Raw genomic sequence first — 19,265 nt, forward strand, 5'->3', positions numbered from 1 at the left:
GGTACACGCCCAGGAAGCGAAACTTTACACCATTATTATCGGGGGACATAACTTTGGAACAGAAGGGCACAGAAGAAAAAGAAAAACTGTTCCAGAATCAGCAGAAATTGGAGGACAGGATGTAGGCGGATCAGTGGTCTACAGTCTTGAGTTTGGATCAACCAAATTCCCTTTAGGTACTTCAGGATTTTCCGAGGTCTTTTATCCTCTAGTCTGTGGCTGACATTTCGGATCATGTGAGGAGTGGTAGTGTTCTAACAACTGGCAAAACATGACTACGTTTGCACCACCAGAAACACAATGCAAGGTTAACTGGCTTGCTATTAAATTGTCCCCCTGGTGCAGAGTATATAAAGTTTGGGCCCCACTGTGTACAGCTTTGACATACATGTGTCCTATTTGTAGTTTATGTATCTTCTGTGGGGAAAGAGATGAGTCGTTCACAGAGGAAGGCTTGGATCTCCATTACTGGAAGCAATGCCCAATGCTGAAACGTTGTGAACACTGCAAGCAGGTAAATGGCTTCTTGTCCTTCTCTGACAAGACATCTTTTATGTTGTCTCTTCATCAATATCCCATACAAACCTTCTATTGAATTTCTGTATTTCTTAACCAGGTTGTAGAAATTGCCAGTCTGACAGATCACCTTCTGACCGAGTGTGACCACAAAGACCTGTTTGGCAAATGCCAGCGCTGCACTGAAGCCATATCTAAGGATCACTTACTAGAGCATGTCAAGTCCAAGACTTGTAACCGTAAGTATCTGCTTGGGTTTTCTTATCCTGGATGTTGAGGGCATATGGCTTAGGATGCATTAATACTGCACTAGTATTACATTTGGCTTATGCACTGGAATGCTCCTGGCGTATACAATAAACATATCTATTGGGTATTATTCCCCTGACGGAGGCTGAAAGAGGGTCTTTTTTACTACTTCCGGTATACTTTTTTTTACCCTGGACACCTATGCTTATTGTCACGCTATGTATGGTGAGAACCCAGTGTAAAATAACGGAAATAGGGGAGGGAGCCCTACAACTAGGGAAAAGGAGAGTGGCGACCCCTAAGTAGATCTAACGACACCCTGACTCCCCTATCGCCGAGCAGGATACCTAATCCCTGGCTGACCCTAGAGCTTAGGCCCTAGGTAGGGAGGGGAAGGGGTGAGCACTAGTCAGCCCCACTGCAGCTAAAGACAAACCAGGGAAACAGACAAGGGAATACACTTAGCTTTAAGATGACACCGGAGAGAACAGGGCTACAATCCACAAAGGAACTCCAAGGAAATTGTAGCCTACTACTAGAATTCCAGGCCTGAATTGAAGAAGAAACTATCACCAGCAACTCTCTGAGGATCTGAGTGTATTTAACGATACAGCAAGGGTGTGGTAATTAGCAGCAGAAGGTGAAGATCACCACTGAGTCCTAAAGGAATAATCCCCAAGTAAGATGAAGATCACCTATGGGTCCTAGAGAGAGAGTGATCATGAAAGGATCAGGAAGATGTTTGCAAGGCCAAGCAAAGCGACCTTCTACAGCCGGACCTCGTATAACTGTCTGTCAAATCTGACACACCCGTGACACTTATACAGTGGCATATGTCGGAGGTAAAAGTAGATCGCTCCTCCCAAGATGCACCCTTACCTCCACACCACTAGTCTAAAGCTTCAACACTACTATGAAAGTAGCATTGTACACGATCCGCTCTGCACTGCTCATCTTTTTCCAGGTGGCCGCATGAGTGGCCTCTAGGGATAAGCAGATTGCCCATGGTCCAGGTCAGTGATCTGGTGACGATGTGCCAGCCCGGAAAATCATAGCCCGATCCTGGGATCCCCAAGGGTAAGGAAATTCATGCAGCTACTGTCCACAGCCAGAGACCAGTAACCCGAACTGTGGACCGGGTTCGTGCAAATTGATCCGCTCATCTTTATTGGCCTCTATAGTAATGCCGCCACCAGGAAAAAGTTGCTCAGAGCCAACAGAGAGCGAAGTCGTGCATCTCTTTCCTAACTTCAATCTAGCAATTAGCAGGGATCAGTCATATCTTCAAGCGCTTAGGAAACTTTGATTTATTGCTGCAAACCCACAGCAGAACATTTGGAATAAATCTGCAAAATATACAGCCTGCTTCATTTTTTTTTTCCACTACATGCGAATAGGATTTTGTACACGGATTAGCTTGCCTTGTACTATACTTTTGTTATGTATTAATGCTGTCTGCTCCAAAAATCCCCAACAAATGTTCCACCTGAACTCATACGGTAACCGATAATTAAGAAAGTCTAAAAGGTCAGACATAAGGAAAGAAAAAGAGTGAGAGAAGATTCCTTACACTGGCCAAACACATTAGCTGTACATTGCTCTAGTGATCAGTTTACATGGTCACAGACGGCAAAACATACAGTGCAACTGTGGAATTGAAAAATGACTTCATGTGTCTCAGCCTTCCATACAAGATTGCTAGCCTACATGTCCAGTAAGACACATCAGCTCCTGGAACATATTCTTGGTTATTTATGGAGAGGGCATAAAACCTGTGCCACCATAATTTACTGGGAGAGACACAGGCAGAACTGTCTGTACCTACATACATACAGTGGGTACGGAAAGTATTCAGACTCCTTTAAATTTTTCACTCTTTGTTTCATTTTCAGTCATTTGGTAAATTCTAAAAAGTTCATTTTTTTTCTTATCTTTACTGAAAAAACAGAAATGTAGACATTTTTGCAAATTTATTAAAAAAGAACAACTGAAATATCACATGGTCATAAGTATTCAGACCCTTTGCTCAGACACTCATATTTAGTCACATGCTGTCCATTTCCTTGTGGTTCTCCTTGAGATGGTTCCACTCCTTTATTGGAGTCCAGCTGTGTTTAATTAAACTGATAGGACTTGATTTGGAAAGGCACATACCTGTCTATATAAGACCTCACAGCTCACAGTTCATGTCAGACCAAATGAGAATCATGAGCTCAAAGGAACTGCCCAAGGAGCTCAGAGACAGAATTGTGGCAAGGCACAGATCTGGCCAAGGTTACAAGACAATTTCTTCATTACTCAAGGTTCCTAAGAGCACAATGGCCTCCATAATCCTTAAATGGAAGAAGTTTGGGACCACCAGAAGTCTTCCTAGACCTGGCCGTCCAGCCAAACTGAGCAATTGCTGGAGAACAGCCTTAGTGAGAGAGGTAAAGAAGAACCCCAAGATCACTGTGGCTGAGCTCCAGAGATGCAGTAGGGAGATGGGAGAAAGTTCCACAAAGTCAACTATCACTGCAGCCTTCCATCAGTCGGGCCTTTATGGTAGAGTGGCCCAACGGGAAGCCTCTCCTCAGTGCAAGACATATGAAAGCCCGCATAGAGTTTGCTCAAAAACACATGAAGGACTCCCAGACTATGAGAAATAAGATTCTCTGGTCTGATGAGACAAAGATAGAACTTTTTGGTGATAATTTTAAGCGGTATGTGTGGAGAAAACCAGGCACTGCTCATCACCTGCCCAATACAATACCAACAGTGAAACATGGTGGTGGCAGCATCATGCTATGGGGGTGTTTTTCAGCTGCAGGGACAGGACGACTGGTTGCAATTGAAGGAAACATGAATGTGGCCAAGTACAGAGATATCCTGGATGAAAACCTCTTCCAGAGTGCTCTGGACCTCAGACTTGGCCGAAGGTTCACCTTCCAACAAGACAATGACCCTAAGCACACAGCTAAAAATAACAATGGAGTGGCTTCAGAACAACTCTGTGACCATTCTTGACTGGCCCAGCCAGAGCCCTGACCTAAACCCAATTGAGCATCTCTGGTGAGACCTGAAAATGGCTGTCCACCAACGTTCACCATCCAACCTGACGGAACTGGAGAGGATCTGCAAGGAAGAATGGCAGAGGATCCCCAAATCCAGGTGTGAAAAACTTGTTGTATCATTCCCAAGAAGACTCATGGCTGTACTAGCTCAAAAGGGTGCTTCTACTCAATACTGAGCAAAGGGTCTGAATACTTATGACCATGTGATATTTCAGTTTTTCTTTTTTAATAAATTTGCAAAAATGTCTACATTTGGGTTTTTTTCAGTCAAGATGGGGTGCAGAGTGTACTTTAACGAGAATAAAATGAACTTTTTATATTTTACCAAATGGCTGCAATGAAACAAAGAGTGAAAAATGTAAAGGGGTCTGAATACTTTCCGTACCCACTGTATATTCCTTTTTACACAAAGTACTATCTGTGCCTAAATCATTACAGAAAGACAAGGAGGTAGAACTATCTGTATTTATATAATTTATATTAGGCTCTCTAGGTGAGGTGGATCCTCTAAGCCTTAGATTCAGGTGGGCTCACGGACCCAAAGGCATTGGTGTAGAAAATAGGAAGGCACGTGGGCAGCGAGGACTTGGTGCACACAGCAATCTCAGGAGCAGCAGGATGAATGAAAGGGAGACCATTAGGGATGAATGCAAGCACAAACAGAAAAGCGCAAATGGTGGAGCACATCAAACATACTACTAGATTCTCAATCCCAAGACACAGGTGTGTGAATAAATGGATCTTAAATAGGTCTAGTGAGATGAGGTTATTGATCCACTCTGTGCAAATTGCAAAACACGACATGGAGCAAAACAGAGGGCAGCAAACTCGGGGGAAGAAGACAGAGCACGGGATACCCGGGACAGGTGTATAGCAATTTACAGGGTCAGACAGGGTAATACTATTTGTGCCTACATCATTTACAGAGCGAGGCGACAGTATTTGCCTACATTATTTACAGAGAGAGAAAGGAAGGCAGCACTATCTGTGCCTTTATTGTTTACAGAGAGAGATAGGGAGGCAGTACTATCTGTGCCTACATAATTTACAGATAGAAACAGGGCGCCGGCACTATCTGTGCCTATGTTATTTACAGAAAGAGACACAGAGACAGCACTATCTGTGCTTACATTATTAACAGTGAGACAGGAAGGCAGCACTATCTGTGACTACAATATTTACAGAGATTGTCAGGAAGACCGTACTGTCTGTATTTACATAATTTACCAGGGGAGACGGGGCAGTACTATCTGTGCCTACATGGTGTGCAAAGAGAGACATGGAGTCAGTATTATTTATCTGTACATGATGTACAAAAAGAGACACAGAGGCTGCACTATCTATGTCTACATGATGTACAAAAAGAGACAGGGAGGCAGCACTATCAGTTTTTACATCATTTACAGGGAAAGAAGGTGGGCTGTACTATCTGTGCCTATATCATTTACAGAGAGGGAGGCAGTACTATCTGTATTTACATCATTAAAAAGGGAGAGAAAAAGGGCAGTGCTATTTGTGTCTAAATGGTGTACAAAGAGAGACAAGGAGGCAGCATTATCTGTATTTACAGGGAGAGATGGGGCAGTGCTATCTGTACCTATATAATTTACATAGGGAAGCGGCACTATCTGTGCCTACATTATATACAGGGCGAGAGACCGGGTGTAACGCTGGTGGGTGTGGACCCACTGCGGCACGGGCTGGGCTTACCCTGGAGGGGCGTGATTAAGTGGCTACTTGCTCTAGCACTAGTGCCTCTGATGGTGAGGATAGGCTTGGGTCGCAGGATAGCCACCAGGTACCAGTCCAGGGCAGTTTCTGGACCTGCAGCAGCTGACCCATGGGTCAGAGCAAGTATGCGAGGTACAGGAGGGGCGAGACAGAAGTACAGTCAGACTGTTCGGGGTTGGGGCCGGCAGCACAGGTTCAGTATACGTAGCCGAGGTCTGAAGCTGAGAGATTAGACAAGATGAGAAGACCAGCTGGGTCAGTAACAGGAGGGATAAATAACAAAACACCTTGACTGGGAACTAGATGCTAACAGCAAACTGGAACCAAAGCTCAGGCAAAAGTGTGGAGGTCGGCACTGCCTGACATAGCACCTGCTGGTTGGTGATTGGCTGGAGAATCCAAACCCTACAGAACACAGCAGGGTTAAATTCCTGCAGGACCTGGCCGCCCCTCCTATAGTTATGTTGAGACAGCATACAGATGCAGCAGTGCTGAGGAGTGCTGCAAGAGGCAAACTCAGCAAGTCAGGCTGGCACGAAGAGAAGCATGGTGGTGACCACTGTGAGTAAGGCAGCACTGAGGAGACATACGAGTTACCGCTGTGACACAGGGAGGTGGTACTATCTGTGCCTACATTATTTACAGAGAGTCAGGGAGACAACACTATCTGTGCCTACATAGTGTACAAAGATAGATATGGAGGCAGTGTTTCTACCTGTGAACAGTAGAATTACTGTTCACCAAACAAGGTGACCACTGCGTTACCCTAAAGCCTAACCACAGAGATGGTGGTCATCTTGCTGGACCGTTGTAGATGCGTGTTATCGGTGGTAACAATACCTAGGTACATCTCGTAGACCTCCTTGTTATACATGCCTGCCTTAGTGACTTGGCGCTACCCTCTATACTTACACATGGGAATCAGTCAGCACCACATTAATTGGTGCCAGCAGTAGGGGCACAGCCCGCACGACGTATAAACCTCTCATAATCTTGATCTGGCGCGCAGTCCTGCTAATGACAAGGTTGTGCACTGCATGGAAGCTGCTGACAGGTTACTACAGTAGAGGTCTTTGTGCTCCCCGTGCCACTGTCAGGTTGGCTGCGTCCTACATGGCAGCTCCACATGATTTTTTTTTTTCATCTCAGAGTTGTCAAATGAATAATTTTATCCACATAGGAAATGATAAAAACTGAAGCGCTATCCGTTCTAGCTGGCAGCAGAGTTTGCCCCGCACCTTGGCGCCCTGCCACCGGCCATACAATGATCGCAGGCGTGGCTCCTGCACTGCTCCCAAAGAATTTCCTCATCCGCAGCGGACATTATTCCAAGTCCTTGCAGTTACTGTGACTGAATCCACAAAGGCCTGGGTGTGCCATGTACACGATACGTCTCCACCAGCTGGACAACTTTCTTGTGGAGGCCAATGATTGTTACTCAACCAAAAGTGTGAGGCCAGGACGGGGAGGTCCAGTTCAGGCATTAGTGATGTTCTTCCACTAATAAGGCTCCGACAAGTAAATGAACGTCTATTTTTTTTTCTGACAAGTGTCTATGTCCTACAATCAGATGTCAAGATGTGGATATAATAGAGACGGCTGCCCTGCTGTTAATCTGCTGCCAGTCCAATTTTGGACAGCACGTTGGCTCAGTGGTTAGCACTGCAGCCTTGCAGCGCTGGGGTCCTGGGTTCAAATCCCACCAAGGACAACATCTGCAAGGAGTTTGTATGTTCTCCCTGTGTTTGTGTGGGTTTCCTACAGGTTCTCCGGTTTCCTCCCACATTCCAAAGACATACTGATAGGGAATCTACATTGTGAGCCCCAATGGGGACAGTGCCCATAATGTCTGTAAAGCACTGCGGAATATGTTAGCGCTATATAAAAATAAAGATTATTATTATTTATTATTATTTTACATAGTCAGATCTGACACTCTTGTTTTGAGGGATGCAATCCCATATAACACTGGCCTTTATTGTGGGGTCAGGTCTTCATCTATGTGTTGCACATCAGAAAGGTCCATTCTTTCCATCGGTTTTTAATTTTAACCATTTCTAGTCTGTTTTTGGGGTATTTGGCCATTTGGGGTGGTATCCATATACCTCCACTTTATGGTTGGTTGATGTCCCACTTCAGGAACCCTCCACAGATCCTGATAATGAAGGAGCCATAACACTGATTCAGCGCTGTGCCCACTCTCATTATTTACCAGCCGGCGTTAAAGGGGTTACTCAGGACTGTTAGTTCTTAGGCCACAGTAAAAAAAAAAATAACAGGCTGGTAGTTGCTACCTACCTGCTCGTTCTGCCCGGCACAGATCTCTGCCAGCACAGAGCAGTGACTGATTGCTCTTGCCAGCAATTCTGCATCTTATGCTAATGTCACCACAACAGAGCAGCATCTTCTCTTCCTTTCTGCTCTGTTGATGGGGCGTGAATGCCAACGTCATGCTGATTGACAGCCGGCTCCCTGCTGCCTAACTGCGGGGAGCCAGCAGTTAAACAGTGAATGGGACACATTGCTGAATAACCACTTTATTTTTACAATTGTGGGGGTCCCAGAAGTCTGACTATTACCGATCATCAAATGATAGTATAGCCCTGTAATATGCCATCACCTTATGAATCCTTAAAATGACCAATCCACGGGGGGTAGAGATAAAGTACGAGGCAGGCGGCTGAATGGAGGATAACCTGCTGTGCCAGTGCAAAGCGTGAAGGAGGGGGTCATGGCTGGTTGGTTGGGGTTCCACTGCCACCAGCAAACAATACTATAATAAGGCCACCAATGTAATTGTATTAGACCAGGTCGCGTCATAACCATCTGATATTGTATTCTATTATTTTTTTAACAGCTGCTAAAGGTGAAAAAGTTGCAAATCGCTGCCCATTATGCCATGAAAACTTCACACCAGGAGAAGAGGTAACTGAAATAAAGACGTTATAGGAGCTTTTGAGATTAGAAAAACATGTCCGCTCTCATCCAGACAAAGCTCCGCTCTCGTCCATGTCTGGTATTTCCAATATTCAGGTGGATGAAGTGCCAGACACAAGTCATATGCAAGCGTGCCGCTTTGTCCGAAGGGAAGCATGTTTTTTATCATCTTGTATTCTTCCCTTTGACATAAGATTTAATGTGTGGCAAAATAGTCAGAGCCTCATAGACACCGGTAAGATTGGCGAGCCATCATCCTATGCAGAGGGTAAAACGCGCCCTGACAGTCACAGCATATACAGATGTCAAATTTGCAGATATTTTTGCAGTGTGTATGAGACTTCCTAAAATTTCTGATGCTGTGAAACACTTCTGATTGCATACTAATCTCAGGGAAAGCTGCCGACGACAGCATACCCATCTCCTGTGACCTTCATGGATCCAGCGCTGACTTCCAGGTGGTTGGAGTTCGCTCCCTAAAGCAATAATCATACCATCCGGATGTTACAAAACCGCCGAAGCCCGTGACTGGCTGCAGTGGTCAGGTGTTATTAGATGTTTGTTTGCTGTCCTCTGACATCCTGACGGCGCAGTCTTCACTCCCAGAGCTGACACCGACCACAGGATCAGTCAGTGCTGGATGCCGAGGGATGACAAGAGGCTGCTTCGGTGGACTCTTTGGGAGTGAAGACTGTGGCGTCCAGATGTTACAGGACCTCCGAAACGTGCAACATTAAATAAACATCCAATGGCATTTGACCGCTGCAGCTAGTCACAGGCTTCGGCGGTCCTGTGACATCTGGACGGCGCAGTCTTCACTCCCAGACACTGACCACCGAAGCAGTTTGCGCGGGATCCAGGGGGGTAACAGGTGGCGAGTATGCCTCTTGGTTATTTTTCTGACAACCCATGACTAAGAAAAAAAAAAGTCTGAATAATAAATCATCTTCCTAAGAGCTCGTGCACATGACTATATTTCTGGTCCGATCACATTCGGACCAATGTTATGCCATGGGGTCATGCATATGTCCGATTTTTTTTCCCTTGGACAGAGCCTCTCCTAGGAAAAAGTTGCATCATGCCAGAATTAGATACGATATTCAGACAGCTCTCGGCTATGCGAGTCAATGAGTGCATGGAAAATATTGGACTGCACTCGGATGACATCTGATTGCAGTTTGATTATCATGGACTGACAGAGTGGAGAAGATGGAGAAATTTGGATAATTTTACGTACAGGGGCTGTTACCTAGCTTACCCTGATAAATCATCTTCATTATAAAGAGGTATTGAAGCAGGGCTGACACTAGAATACAGATCCTCCAGGGCTTATCACAGAGCTGTCCCAGTAATAGCCGGTTGTAGCTTTATGGCAGTAGCGGGTGTATTAGGTGTATCACTGTCTGACATTCCAGTTATTTCCCAGCTTTCTCAAAATTTTGACTGGTAAGTCTGCTTAAGGCGGGGGAGAGGGGTGTTAGCCAAACTGTCAGATGGTAGCCATCTCTGCCGAGCACTCCTATATTCTCTATGAGAAAGCCAGACCAACATCTCTGCCAGCGCTCATCTCTGGGAGAACAAAACGATCAGCAGTCTGAATGCGGACATGTCTGATCGACAGTCGGCCGGCGCCCCATACACATACAGTTGTGCTCAAAAGTTTACATACCCCGGCAGAATTTTTCCTTTCTTGGCCTTGTTTCAGAGAATATGAATGATAACAAAAAATCTTTTTCTCCACTCATGGTTATTGGTTGGGTGAAGCCATTTACTGTCAAACTACTACTACTTTTTAAATCTTCATGACAACCAAAAACATACAAATGACCCTGATCAAAAGTTCACATACCCCAGTTCTTAAGAGCGTGTATTGCCCCATCTAACGTCAATGACAGCTTGAAGTCTTTTGTGGTAGTGGATAAGCTGCCCATTCTTCTTGGCAAAAAGCCTCCAGTTCCTGTAAATTCCTGGGCTGTCTAGCATGAACTGCGCGCTTGAGATCTCCCCAGAGTGGCTCAATGATATTGAGGTCAGGAGACTGAGATGGTTACTCCAGAACCTGCACTTTGTTCTGCTGTAGCCAATGACAGGTCGACTTGGCCTTGTGTTTTGGATCATTGTCATGTTGGAACGTCCAAGTACGTCCCATGCGCAGCTTCCGGGCTGATGAGTGCAAATTTTCCTCCAGGATTTGCTGATAACGTGCTGCATTCATCTTTCCTTCAACTTTCACCAAGTTTCCTGTGCCTTTGTAGCTCACACATCACCAAAACATCAGCGATCCACCTCCGTGCTTTACTGTAGGAATGGTGTTCCTTTCATCATAGGCCTTGTTGACCTCTCTCCAAATGTAACGTTTATGGTTGTGGCCAAAAAGTTCAATTTTGGTCTCATCGCTCAAAATTACCTTGTTCCAGAAGTTTCGAGGCTTGTCTCTGTGCTGTTTGGCGTATTGTAGGCGAGATACTTTGTGGCATTTGCGCAGTAATGGCTTTCTTGTGGCGACTCGACCATGCAGCCCATTTTTCTTCAAGTGCCTCCTTATTGTGCATCTTGAAACAGCCACACCGCTAGTTTTCAGATAGTCCTGAATTTCAGCTGATGTTATTTGTGGGTTTTTCTTTGCATACCGAACAATTTTCCTGGCAGTTGTGGCCGAAATCTTTGTTGGTCTACCTGACCATGGTTTGGTTTTTACAGAGCCCTTTGACTGGCATTATCAATTCCTTGGATATCTTTTTGTAACCCTTTCCTGTGTTATACAGTTCAACTACCTTTTCCCATAGATCCGTTGACAATTCTTTTGCTTTCCCCATGACTCACAATCCAGAAACGTCAGTGGCTGGATGAAAGTTGCAAGAGTCTGTCTGGATCCCAGAAACTCACTCAACTTTTATGCACACACACTGATTACAAGCAAACAGGTCACAAGTGAGGGTGTTACCTTTAGTAGCCATTCAAACCCATTTGTGTCAAATTCTGTGCATGTTATCAGGCCAAAATCACCAGAGTATGTGAACTTTTGATCAGGGTCATTTGGATGTTTTTGGTTGTCATTAAGATTTAAAAAGAGAAAAACACAGTAGTTTGACAATAAATGGCTTCACCCAACCAATAACCATGAGTGGAGAAAAAGGTTTTTTTGTTATCATTCATATTTTCTGAAACAAGGCCAAGAAAGGAAAAATTCTGCCGTGGTATGTAAACTTTTGAGCACAACTGTAAGTGTCACCTGAACCTGTCGATATTAGTCTGTGTATGGGGGCTATTCCTATATGCGCTGAAGAACTTTGTTAGTTGGAGCTAACGCCTCCCCCTAGGGCAATATTTGGGTGGGATTGCTGGCGTTCCTTTAATTCTAGCTTCTTAGTTGCCATTCTGTTGTCTTCTGGTTTCTCTTTCTAAGGCTTAATGGATGTACATCACCCTGGACAGAGTGCCAGCTGGCATGACTGTAATGGGTGGTGGTGGGTGCGATTTATCCTGTGGTCCGACCCCGTATGGAGATGAATATTCCCTTTTTATTTCTTCGTCCGCTTTCTACGCTCCTGTAAGCGATCTCCCCAGAGCACCTGTAATAAAGGACACAGTTATAATTTCAGATAAAGGCATGTTGTGCTCAGTCGCTGCTGAAATTCCAGCATAGCCTTCACGTCTTGTGCCTTTCTTTAATTGGAAAAGAAAATCAGAAGGAAGGGGGATTTCTTTGTTATATGATAGTTCGTCTGATTCCAGGAAAGATTAAGTCGAGGGGCCTTGGCAGAGCAGGATGGGGGTACGTTTTCAGCCTTTTATTTTACACCTATTTCTAGAAGACAGGCATGGTAGACGAGGTCAGTATGTACTCACCCCTGCAGTAAGTGGATGCAGGATAGTGGGGATTAAAATAAGTCCAGCAACTAAATCCTGTTCAACTCTGACACCCAGGACCCCCGAATATCACCCTGGAGCCACATGAGAGCTCACATTGAAGGACTGCACGAGCCCCAGGTCGCTCATATCTAACATCACAAGTATGAATGATACTGCCACGGTCTCTTTTTTTGTCAGTGAGCCAAGTTATTGGACAATCCAGACCGGGCGTATATTGTCCGCAGCTCGGCCTGATTCAAGGGAATTTCATAGAGCTGCTATACCTCAAGTCTGGCCACACACATTAGATAGCTGTCTGACGAACAAAGCTGTATCTCACCCTTCTACAGTATATACATGCACACTCCGCTCAGTCGAGCATGCACGTCTTCTGAATAGGAAGATAGGCGTAAGCTGCAGCTTAAAGGACTATATCCAGGACTATATTTTTTTTTTATTTTGGGTCTAAGTACTAACAAGCAGGCAGTTACTCCCCAAAAAAAGCAATTAGTGCAGATAGGGTCTTATCCAATGACATAAGAGAAATTGAGAAAACAGGTAATTGCTCACCTGGTACGGTTTGTCCTGATGAAGAAGTGACAAACTGCTATTAAAACCCCTTGATCCTGGGATCCATTATTGAGCACCCTTGATCCAAAATAGTGGTATTGTCGGCACCACAGAGTAAAACTTCTCTACCCATCTCCATGCACTGTCATACCTGCATCCAGCCATAGCTGATAAGAGCTGATTAGTGAGGGGTGTTAGGTGTCGGACCCCTACCAATATAATATTGATAACGTGTCCTGAGGATAGGTCATCCATATCAGAGTAGAGGACAGTTCTTTATCTTCCCTGAGAACAAAAGGATGGGCCTGTTGAAATCCAACTGCCTGGTCCTTATCTACCCCAGCATCTGCCATCCGGGTATATTTGGAGGCCTCTTTATATTTTAGGTGGTCAGGAAATCCCACAAAATCCGGTGAGTTCAGCCAAAATACATTTAATGTGGTCAGCTTAAAGGGAACCTGTCACATTGTACATACAGTCCGGTATGTGGACAGCACGGTACAGAGAAGGAGAAGCTGAGCAGAATGATATATGGGTTTGTTGGAAAAGATTCAGTGTAACTTGTATTTTAGTCATTGAGATCCCTGGTGTTTGTATTGTAAGAGTCCAGTGGGCGGTCCTACTAGTGATTGACAGCTATCTCTGCAGGCACAGTCATACAAGGAAGACTGTCAATCACTAGTAGCACCGCCAGCTAGACTCATAGGCTAGAAACACCAGGGATTTTAATGAATAAAATCCAAGTTTTAATGAATCTTTTCCCACAAAAATGTCAATCAATCTGATCATCTCCTCCTGCTCTATAACCTCCTGGCTGCAGCTCAGGGGCCAAATCCAACACAACTGGATCCTTTTAAGAACAAGACTGGCACTATTCCTTCATTTTTTTTCTAAACTTATACAAATCTTTTTAGTTATGTAAAACAGGTTATAGCTGACCTCTGACTACTGCTCCGATGCTGAGAATGAGGGGTCCGAGTTCCCTGTTGTAAACAACCAATTGAGCAGCTCCCCCTCAGCGCAAGTGTCCAGGACAACCGTATAAGTGAATGGAGAGAGCTGCACATGCACCACAAAGAGGGCAACATTCAGAATGCGGGATCGGGCAACATTCGGAATGGGGGATCGGGGCAACATTCGGAATGGGGGATCGGGGCAACATTCGGAATGGGGGATCGGGGCAACATTCAGAATAGGGGTTCGGGGCAACATTCAGAATGGGGGTTCTGGGCAACATTCGGAATGGGGGTTCGGGGAAACATTCAGAATGGGGGATCAGGGAAACATTCAAAATGGGGGATCGGGGCAACATTCGGAATGGGGGATCGGGGCAACATTCGGAATGGGGGATCGGGGCAACATTCGGAATGGGGGATCGGGGCAACATTCAGAATGGGGGATCGGGGCAACATTCAGAATGGGGGTTCTGGGCAACATTCGGAATGGGGGATCGGGGCAACATTCAGAATGGGGGATCGGGGAAACATTCAGAATGGGGGATCGGGGATCCTCCGCTCTGAGGCAGGTGTAAATATACCATAAATTTCTATGATTAGACTACCCCTTTAACAAGTCAGATGATGACTTATTGACTGTTATGTGAGAGTTTTCCTACTATATCTGCCACATAGCAGGTCACACCCCATAGATAATAAGGACACCACTTCTGGGCACACGTCTCTGGCAATGGCAGCATTTTTCTACAGGCGCACGTCCCTTGATAATTCATCGGTATTAGGATCACCCAACGGGCTATGAATTAATTGGGTCTTTGTTTCTGCCTTTTTTTGGAATGTGAAGATTTAAAATTGTTTTCAGGATTAGAAAGACATGGCTGATTTAATCTAGAAACAGCGCCACCCATGTCTATAGGTTGTGTGTGGTACTGCAGTTCAACTGTACCCAATTCAATAGTGCTGAACTGCAGTACCACACACAACCGTTGGACAAGTGTGGCAGTATTTCTGGAAGAAAGCAGCTGTGTTTTATCAATATGTTGCCACTATTTTCATCCATAGATTTTTGTTAAAGGTGTTTTTCTGCTTATTCAAAAATTGTGCCAGTGGGGAAAAATGCACAAAATGATGAAAAAGACTCCTGGAAAATCCAATGTTCCTTCAGCACCACTGCTCCCTGACATACTGAGCAGCAGCAATGATATCACTCTTCATGTAACCGCTGCAGCCAAACACTGCCACAGGAAAGCCACTGTGCTGTAATGATCACATAACCATTGCAGCCAATCACTACTTGAGCGGTCTGTACTGGCTTGCAGGCAGCAGCGGCGCTGGAAAGCGGCACATTTATAAGGTGAGTAATGTAATCTTTCTTACTTTATGCACTTTTTCCCACCAGCCCAACTATTGGACAGCGGAAATTCCTGCTGAGTGTCTTGTCTTTGGCAGAACGTTTCCTTGCATGCATCAGGGAGCACCAAATCCGCACGTGGGACATTATTTAGTGTTTATGTGGAACTGGACTCCCCCCAGTACTGGTTTGGGTTCTCGCTATCAAATCCAAGCAATGGACGTTCATGGCAAAGAAAGGGGAAAACCTGCATGGATATAGACAAGTTTAGTTCTAGTGACTGTTCTCCACAGGAAGATCCAAATCTCTGCTCACAGAAGCATCATTGCAAAATCTTGTATCTTGGTTTCGCAGGCTTGGAAATCTCATCTTATGGGGAAAGATGGATGCAAAATGAACCCTCGCAGGATACTGGCTCTTCAGAGAACACAAGCAGCAGCACAAGGTTAGAGACCGGTCTATGAAAAGATCCATAGAAATACAGCAATAGGTAAAAGGTACTGACATCTGCTCCCCCCAGAGCCGCTTCTGCCCAAAGTGCTCCATTCACAACAGGGTTATTTTTATTCTTTATTTTTATACTAATACAGACAATAAATTCTGATCAGTACAGGATAAGTAATGCAATGACTGTATGAGCAGAATAGTGAGTGCAGCTCTGGAGTATAATACAGGAGGTAACTCAGGATCAGTACAGAATCAGTAATGTAATGTATGTACACAGTGACTGTACCAGCAGAATAGTGATTGCAGCTCTGGAGTATAATGCAAGATGTAACTCAGGATCAGTACAGGATCAGTAATGTAATGTATGTACACAGTGACTGCACCAACAGAATAGTGAGTGCAGCTCTGGAGTATAATACAGGATGTAACTCAGGATCAGTACAGGATCAGTAATGTAATGTATGTACACAGTGACTTCACCAGCAGAATAGTGAGTGCAGCTCTGAGGTATAATACTGGATGTAACTCAGGATCAGTACAGGATCAGTAATGTAATGTAGTATGTACACAGTGATTGCACCAGAAGAATAGTGAGTGCAGCTCTGGAGTATAATACAGGATGTAACTCAGGATCAGTACAGGATCAGTAATGTAATGTATGTACACAGTGACCTCACCAGCAGAATAGTGAGTGCAGCTCTGGAGTATAATACAGGATGTAACTCAGGATCAGTACAGGATCAGTAATGTAATGTATGTACAGAGTGACCTCACCAGCAGAATAGTGAGTGCAGCTCTGGAGTATAATACAGGATGTAACTCAGGATCAGTACAGGATCAGTAATGTAATGTATGTACACAGTGACTGCACCAGCAGAATAGTGAGTGCAGCTCTGGAGTATAATACAGGATGTAACTCAGGATCAGTACAGGATCAGTAATGTAATGTATGTACACAGTGACCTCACCAGCAGAATAGTGAGTGCAGCTCTGGAGTATAATACAGGATGTAACTCAGGATCAGTACAGGATCAGTAATGTAATGTATGTACACAGTGACTCCACCAACAGAATAGTGAATGCAGCTCTGGAGTATAATACAGGATGTAACTCAGGATCAGTACTGGATGAGTAATGTAATGTATGTACACAGTGACTGCACCAGCAGAATAGTGAGTGCAGCTCTGGAGTATAATACAGGATGTAACTCAGGATCAGTACTGGATGAGTAATGTAATGTATGTATACAGTGACTGCACCAGCAGAATAGTGAGTGCAGCTCTGGAGTATAATACAGGATGTAACTCAGGATCAGTAATGTAATGTATGTACACAGTGACTGCACCAGCAGAATAGTGAGTGCAGCTCTGGAGTATAATACAGGATGTAACTCAGGATCAGTAATGTAATGTATGTACAGAGTGACCTCACCAGCAGAATAGTGAGTGCAGCTATGGAGTAAAATACAGAATGTAACTCATGGACAGTGAAAGTTAAGTAATATAATGTTTTCACAAAGTTGCTTGCGCGTTTTTACGTGAATATGTGACAAACAGATAATTAAGGGTTGACTGTCTCTTTGAGGAGCGGCTATAAACCCACAGTCAGGGAGGTGACGCCCTGTGGTTAAACAGCTTTGCACTATTCCTTTTGTTTGCAGATATATTTAATCAGGTAGATGCAGCTTTGGAAAGACTTGTTTCAGTACTGATGTTATTGAGGTATTTTTCCACTCTGCCCCATGTTACATAATGAAAGTAGAATGATGAAGCCATGTGTATGTGCCTCGATACATCTGTGCCCAGACTCTCACCACACAGGAAGCCGGCTGTAACGGCACATCCTCAGATGTTTGCAATAAGGATTGTATAACAATTACACCTAATTAATCGTAAAATACCTTTAATGCTGCATTCGATATTGCAGAACGCCTGATAATACGCCACTTCTTTCCAGCACAGATTATAGGACTTTTCTGCATAATTTGCTGTACATAAAGCAGGTATTTTTATTTATTCCACTATTTTTTTTATTTTTTACCCAGCCGCAAATAAAGCCGGAGGGGCAACAGGAACAAAAACGGGGACGACAGGAGCCAAGCAGCGTCCATCTATTGCCGGCAGTAAGATCCCAGCCCCAAGAGCAGGTCTGAATAAAACTACAAGCAAACCACAACGGTGACGGAAAACTCATGGCTCTGAGCCACGGAGAAGACAAAAGTCTTTTTAAAAAATGTGTATATATATATATATTTTTTGTACCTGAACACAGAGCCCTTAATGTTTGTATCACTATTTCCTATTACTACTTATATTATTAATTTGCATCTTTCATTAAGGACACCACTGCAGCTCTGCGCGGACTCGACAATCTACATTTGGGCAAAAATTGTGTAATGGTAACCGCCAATTATGAAGCTCTATATAAGTCTATAATGCACACTGATGGTCTAAAAGCTGTATCCCGTTATCTCATTTCCAGCAACCTTGATAAGAAGATTTCTTTATTACTACTGCTTTTAGAATTTATTTTGATACACAATTTGATTGTATTTAAGAATGACACGTATTTGCAGCTGCAGGGAACGGCTATGGGGGCTTTTTGCGCTCCTTAATACGCTAACTCATTTTTTGGCACTTGGGAAAAAGATTTTTGAAAGCAACCCAATCCCCGAGTGCCACATGATCCAGGGTTGGATGAGATTTATAGGCGATATTTGGTTTATATGGGAAAGACCTATTGGAGAGCTTCAAAGTCTTACAGATAACTTGAATCAAAACTCTTTAAACATCAATTTAACATTTATAAATGGAAGGACAGTGGACTTTTTAAATTTAACAATATGTACGCTTTCAGACGAAAATTTGTCTACAAGATTTTTTTCGTAAATCCAGGAGCCACGCAGTGTCCACCTATCGCCGGCAGTAAGATCCCAGCCCGAAGAGCAGGTCTGAATAAAACTACAAGCAAAACACAACGATGACAGAAAACTGATCACTCTGAGCAATGGAGAAGCCAAAACAGTCTTTTTTTTTTTTTTTTTTTTTTTTTAGGTACCTGAACACAGAGCCCTTAATGACTGAGAGTCATGTTTTATAAAGAGTGTTACAGGGAGAAGCCATTGAGTGCTACCTCTAATCACACAGCTATCCGCATACTGCTCCATTACACAGACACATTCTCCAAAGTCACAAATCTGTAGCAATATCCACAAAGCCCATGTCATAGATATATGGGGGACATGAGATCCTACATTGGAGCCAACAAGTTTCATTTTACAACAGGTCTCAACGAACAAATTTCATTCGCACCCTTCTTATAAGTGTAGTTGTTAACCAGGGTCAGTGATACTAGGGTGAGTCACTGTTGAGTGAGGGCGCCATCTGCGCATTTTTTTAGGGTGTCAACCTCCACATTAGGTAGGGCACAGAGGAGTATACGACATGATATAATGTAGTGGCAGGCATCTGACGTCGTGGATGAGCATTGGCTCCAACTCTCTTTAGGTCTGCCTACAGAATAAGTATGAGGTATGTGGACATATTAATGAGAATCCTATTGGATCTTTACTGGTTGATTAAGTTATGCCAGCAATGAATGGCT

The 19,265-nt window shown here is 44.1% G+C and overlaps 1 protein-coding gene across 1 annotated transcript in view; it reads left to right on the forward strand.

The window, feature by feature from the left end:
• CEP104 (centrosomal protein 104) overlaps positions 1-18,174 on the forward strand; it is a 127,613-nt gene extending 109,439 nt beyond the window's left edge. Inside the window, exons 18-22 of the mRNA XM_073656728.1 lie at positions 406-514; positions 617-755; positions 8,407-8,474; positions 15,570-15,660; positions 17,707-18,174. Coding sequence (XP_073512829.1) covers positions 406-514; positions 617-755; positions 8,407-8,474; positions 15,570-15,660; positions 17,707-17,843 — 544 coding nt within the window. The 3' untranslated portion in view covers positions 17,844-18,174. The remainder of the gene's footprint in view (positions 1-405; positions 515-616; positions 756-8,406; positions 8,475-15,569; positions 15,661-17,706) is intronic.
• The last annotated feature ends 1,091 nt before the right edge of the window (positions 18,175-19,265 follow it).

This window comes from Phyllobates terribilis, unplaced genomic scaffold, assembly GCF_046119375.1.
Source record: "Phyllobates terribilis strain yellow unplaced genomic scaffold, ASM4611937v1 Scaffold_12__6_contigs__length_324123572, whole genome shotgun sequence".
NCBI lineage: Eukaryota > Metazoa > Chordata > Amphibia > Anura > Dendrobatidae > Phyllobates > Phyllobates terribilis.